General features: G+C 16.8%; 2 protein-coding genes across 2 annotated transcripts, besides 16 other annotated features; one reads left to right on the top strand and one right to left on the bottom strand. All coding sequences in view use genetic code 6, as the record gives it.

The window, feature by feature from the left end:
• Positions 1-133: 133 nt before the first annotated feature.
• Positions 134-161: a microsatellite.
• Positions 162-345: 184 nt separating this feature from the next.
• Positions 346-399: a microsatellite.
• Positions 347-401: a microsatellite.
• An 860-nt stretch (positions 402-1,261) lies between these two features.
• Positions 1,262-1,312: a microsatellite.
• Positions 1,313-1,517: 205 nt separating this feature from the next.
• Positions 1,518-2,883, top strand: IMG5_038250 (protein kinase, putative; the record flags this gene model as incomplete). Its single annotated transcript, XM_004038955.1, has 5 exons — positions 1,518-1,807; positions 1,989-2,114; positions 2,168-2,265; positions 2,311-2,793; positions 2,846-2,883. The coding sequence occupies exons 1-5, from the start codon at positions 1,647-1,649 to the stop codon at positions 2,881-2,883; spliced, it is 906 nt and encodes a 301-aa protein (XP_004039003.1). The 5' UTR covers positions 1,518-1,646.
• Positions 1,809-1,895: a microsatellite.
• Positions 1,812-1,895: a microsatellite.
• Positions 1,814-1,896: a microsatellite.
• Positions 1,815-1,916: a microsatellite.
• Positions 1,897-1,941: a microsatellite.
• Positions 1,915-1,951: a microsatellite.
• Positions 2,123-2,173: a microsatellite.
• Positions 2,197-2,237: a microsatellite.
• Positions 2,884-3,064: 181 nt separating the features above from the next.
• Positions 3,065-3,132: a microsatellite.
• Positions 3,069-3,114: a microsatellite.
• Positions 3,090-3,132: a microsatellite.
• Positions 3,112-3,144: a microsatellite.
• Positions 3,145-3,157: 13 nt separating this feature from the next.
• On the bottom strand, positions 3,158-3,751 carry IMG5_038240 (hypothetical protein; the record flags this gene model as incomplete). The annotated part of the gene is made up of 4 exons (XM_004038954.1): positions 3,158-3,268; positions 3,315-3,390; positions 3,448-3,592; positions 3,655-3,751. The coding sequence occupies 4 exons, from the start codon at positions 3,749-3,751 to the stop codon at positions 3,158-3,160; spliced, it is 429 nt and encodes a 142-aa protein (XP_004039002.1).
• Between the last annotated feature and the right edge of the window lie 402 nt (positions 3,752-4,153).

Genomic DNA, 4,153 nt, shown 5'->3' with positions numbered 1-4,153 from the left:
TTTAAAAAAAGCCCAAATTTATTTTATTTAAAATTAAAAAAATTTTAATTATGGGAAATTTTTTTATAATTTTTGAAGTTTTTTTGGGGGAGGAGGAGGGGGATTTTTATTTAATAATTTAGGTTTTTCCGGGTTTTTTTTTTTTTTTTTTTTTTTTTTTTCAATGAATATAAAATGTATTTTTAAATCTAAAATAATTAAATAGATTCGGGAAAAAATAAAAAAGATTTAATGTAAAAAAACAATGAAAATAGTTTTTTATTGGAAGATTAACCAAAAGCATAAGATATGGAAAATTCTAATAGAAAAAAAATTGAAAACTTATCGAAAAAAAGATCACAAAATTAAAATAAATAAAATATGAATTTATAAAAATAATAAAGTATAACTTTAATAAAAATTGAAAGTAACCACGCAGACGACGAATATGAAGAGAATAAATTTTAAAATTTATTAGATAGTAAAAATATAAATACAGAAACTTAACACTCTTTAAAAAAGAGGGGAAATTCAGATTCTTTAGATAATGAAAATGTATTTTAAATTACAATAAAATATATATCATTTTTATTTTATTTTTATATAAAAATTTAATTCTAATAACAAAAAAAATAGAATTAATCTATTTTTAGTTAATATAAATTTTTTAAAATATAATTTAAAAAAAATATATATATATACATATATATTATTTTTAATAAAGCAAATATAAGATATTAATAATAATTATGCTGATAATGAAAATGAAAGTGAGGAAGATTTAAAATAAATATTTAAGAAAGGTACTAAAAACTAGAAATTAAAGAAATAAAAGAGTAAAAAAGTTGAAAATAAACAAAAATAACACAATAAAAAAGAGAAAGAATATACAAACAATAATGAAAAAAATAAATAACTTATAATAATAAAAAAAAGTGAAAAAAAGAAAGAAAGAAAAAAAATAAACCTAGAATTTTATTCAGACATAAGTAAAAACGAAACTAGTTCAAGTGAAGAAAAAAATGGTTTTAAAAAATATAAATCAAACGACGAATTAATATTATAGAAAAAAAGCATAAATGAAAAAGATATAAAAAAAAATCAGACAAAAAATGCTACTACTCCTATACAATAACATGTCTTTTTTGAAAAAAACTCTTTTAAAAAAAAGGAAAAGGAACATCATACTAATATTAAAAATAGCGATGATAATAAAAAAAAATAGGAAAAACATTCACCAAAAGCCATATAAATAAATACTAATTCGGTTACTAAAACAATTAATAATAATATCATAATAAATAACAATAATTCTAATAATATTAATAATATTATTATTTCTGAAAACTTCAATAATTATAATTACTCGGTACCTTAACTAAATATTATTACAAATTAATAATAAGCAGAATCATCGACTTCATCTTCTTCGGATACTTCAGATGCAGAAAATTACAAGTAAAATCAAAACGCAAATAAAAGCGAGGTTAGTTCAGACGATTAATTGTAAAAAAATGTTTTATAAAAAACGCCTAAAACAAAATTTAAGTAAGAACATAAATAAGAAATATCTAGGGTATCACCAATAAACGAAAAGAAAAAATTAAAAGAATAATACGTGTGCAAAATGAAAAAATAAAAAAATAAATACAAATACTTTTCATCAGATGATATAGAAACAAAAATTATAGAAATGCTCAAATAAAGTGGAATAAATTAAAATTTCGTAATAAATTTTTAAGAATTAGAATTCGGGCACAAAATAGGAGAAGGAAGTTATGGTTAAGTATTCAGAGGAAATTGGTTAGGATAAGATGTGGCTATTAAAGTAAATATATATAAATATATAAATATATAAATATATATAAATATATAAAATATATATAAATATATATAAATAATTATATAATTATATAATTTAATAATTTTATATTTATTTTTTTAATATTTTTAAATTTATTTATTATTTTTATTATATAATTAAAGTAATTTGGTAAAAAAAATTCTAGAATTCATATTAGACGAGTTTAAGATTTTATATGTGAAGTTAGAGTTATTAATAATTTAAGACATCCTAATATAGTTTTATATATGGGTATATGCTTACACTAATCTTAATACTTTATGATCACTGAGTATTTTTTTTTAAATTAAAATTATAAATATATTTTAAATTACATATATAAAGATATTTAAACTAAGGTTCATTGTTTGATTATTTACATAAAAAATAAATTAATTTAACATAAAAACAAATTTTTAATATAGTAGAAGATATAGCTTTAGGTTAAAAAAATTAAATTAAATCTAAATATATATTTTTTTATTTAGGAATGACATATTTACATGGTAGAAAAGTACTTCATTGTGATTTAAAAAGTTCTAATGTACTTATAGACGAAAATTGGAATATAAAACTATGCGATTTTGGTTTATCAAGAATAAAGTCAAAACTAAATAAAAAAAAAAATGAAAAAAAAGAAGAAGGGCTAATTGGAACTCCTTAATGGATGGCCCCTGAAGTAATGAGAAGGGAATAATATTAGGAACATTCAGACATATATTCGTTTGGAATGATATTATGGGAAATAGCTACAAAATAAATTCCACATAAAGGACTTTCTCATTAATAAATTTACGGGACAGTAGGGTATGATGAAAATTATGAAGTAGAAATTCCAAAAAGAGGAAATCCTAGATATTTAAAATTAATGAAAAAATGTTTAAATAGAAAACCTTAAGATAGACCTCCTTTTATTGAAATAGTTAAAGAAATTTAAGAAATGAAATAAGAATTAAAATATATAGAAAAAAGTATTTATAAATTAAAACGTAATACAAATATAAATTTATATTTTTTAAAAAGAATAAGTAGTGAAAGAAATTATAAGATTTTTTAGTTGAAAAAAAATATATATTAAAATTATATATATATGAATATAAAAAAAAAATATATTTTTCATAATATAAATTACTAATTTTAAGCATTTTATTCTAAATATTTATAAATAATTGTATAAAATTATAATTGATATATTAAAAATAATAAAAAAAAATTAAAAAATTAATAAATATAAAACATTTATTTATATATATATATAAATTATATATATATATATTTTATATAATAATTATTTTTTATTATATTTATTTATTAATATTTTTAATATTCCTTTTTTCATGGAAAAGGACGTTTTTATCCTCTAACTTACAAATAATGAGATTCATTTTACTCGTATTATAATTTTTCATTTTTAAGTTTTTTTTATAATTCAGCTTTTTCTCTACTCTTATTTTTATTTTTTATTAAAAATAAATAAAAAACAATATGTTACAATTTTTAGATTTTCTTATTTCATTTATTCTCTCATAGCCGCTTTTTTTCTATTAAAATCATCTTCTAGCATGCCTCTGATTTATTTATATATTAATTAATATAAAATAAATATTTATTTTTAATTAATAAACCTCATTCTTGTTAATTCAAAAGTTTATTCTGCGTAATCTTATTCTTCTTATCTTATTGCTTCATCATTTTATTTTTTCTCTATTACTTATTATTCGAACCATTATTTTTATTAGTTTTTATTATATTTATTTCTAGAATCATAAGCTTAATTCAAATATTTATTATTTATATACCTTTTTATTTTATAGTATATAAAATTATATTACCTAAATCCTCTCCTTCTAATTCTTTAACGCCTGAACATCCTTACATTTATTGTGGTTGTAAATGATCTCTGAAATAAGCTTCCTTAGTTCTTTTCATTTTTTACAATTATTATTTATGTATATATTATAATTATATTTTAAATTTTTTTATTAAAATAGTAATGTTAATATTATTATCTAATATTTTTTTTTTTTTCTTTAAATATTTTTGCTGTTTCATTTTTATTTAAAAAATATTAAATTATTTTTTTTTATTTTATTTTTTGATATCTGTATATATATTCTTTATTATTCATTATAATTTTTCAATAAATTAAATCTAATTTTTTAATATATAAAAGGGAAAATAAAAATCAATTTTTTTTTTTTTTAATTATATTATAATTATTGTTGAACTGAAAAAAAAAAAAAAACCTAATTAGCTTTTAATTTAATAATTCAATAAATTATTCATATATAGATATTTGTAATTTAATTTTTTTTTAAATTATATGATATT

Source organism: Ichthyophthirius multifiliis (genome assembly GCF_000220395.1).
Source record: "Ichthyophthirius multifiliis unplaced genomic scaffold scaff_1120509249859, whole genome shotgun sequence".
Classification (NCBI taxonomy): Eukaryota; Ciliophora; class Oligohymenophorea; order Hymenostomatida; genus Ichthyophthirius; species Ichthyophthirius multifiliis.
Note: the sequence above shows the minus strand (reverse complement) of the source record. Positions and strands in the feature narration are given on the sequence as shown.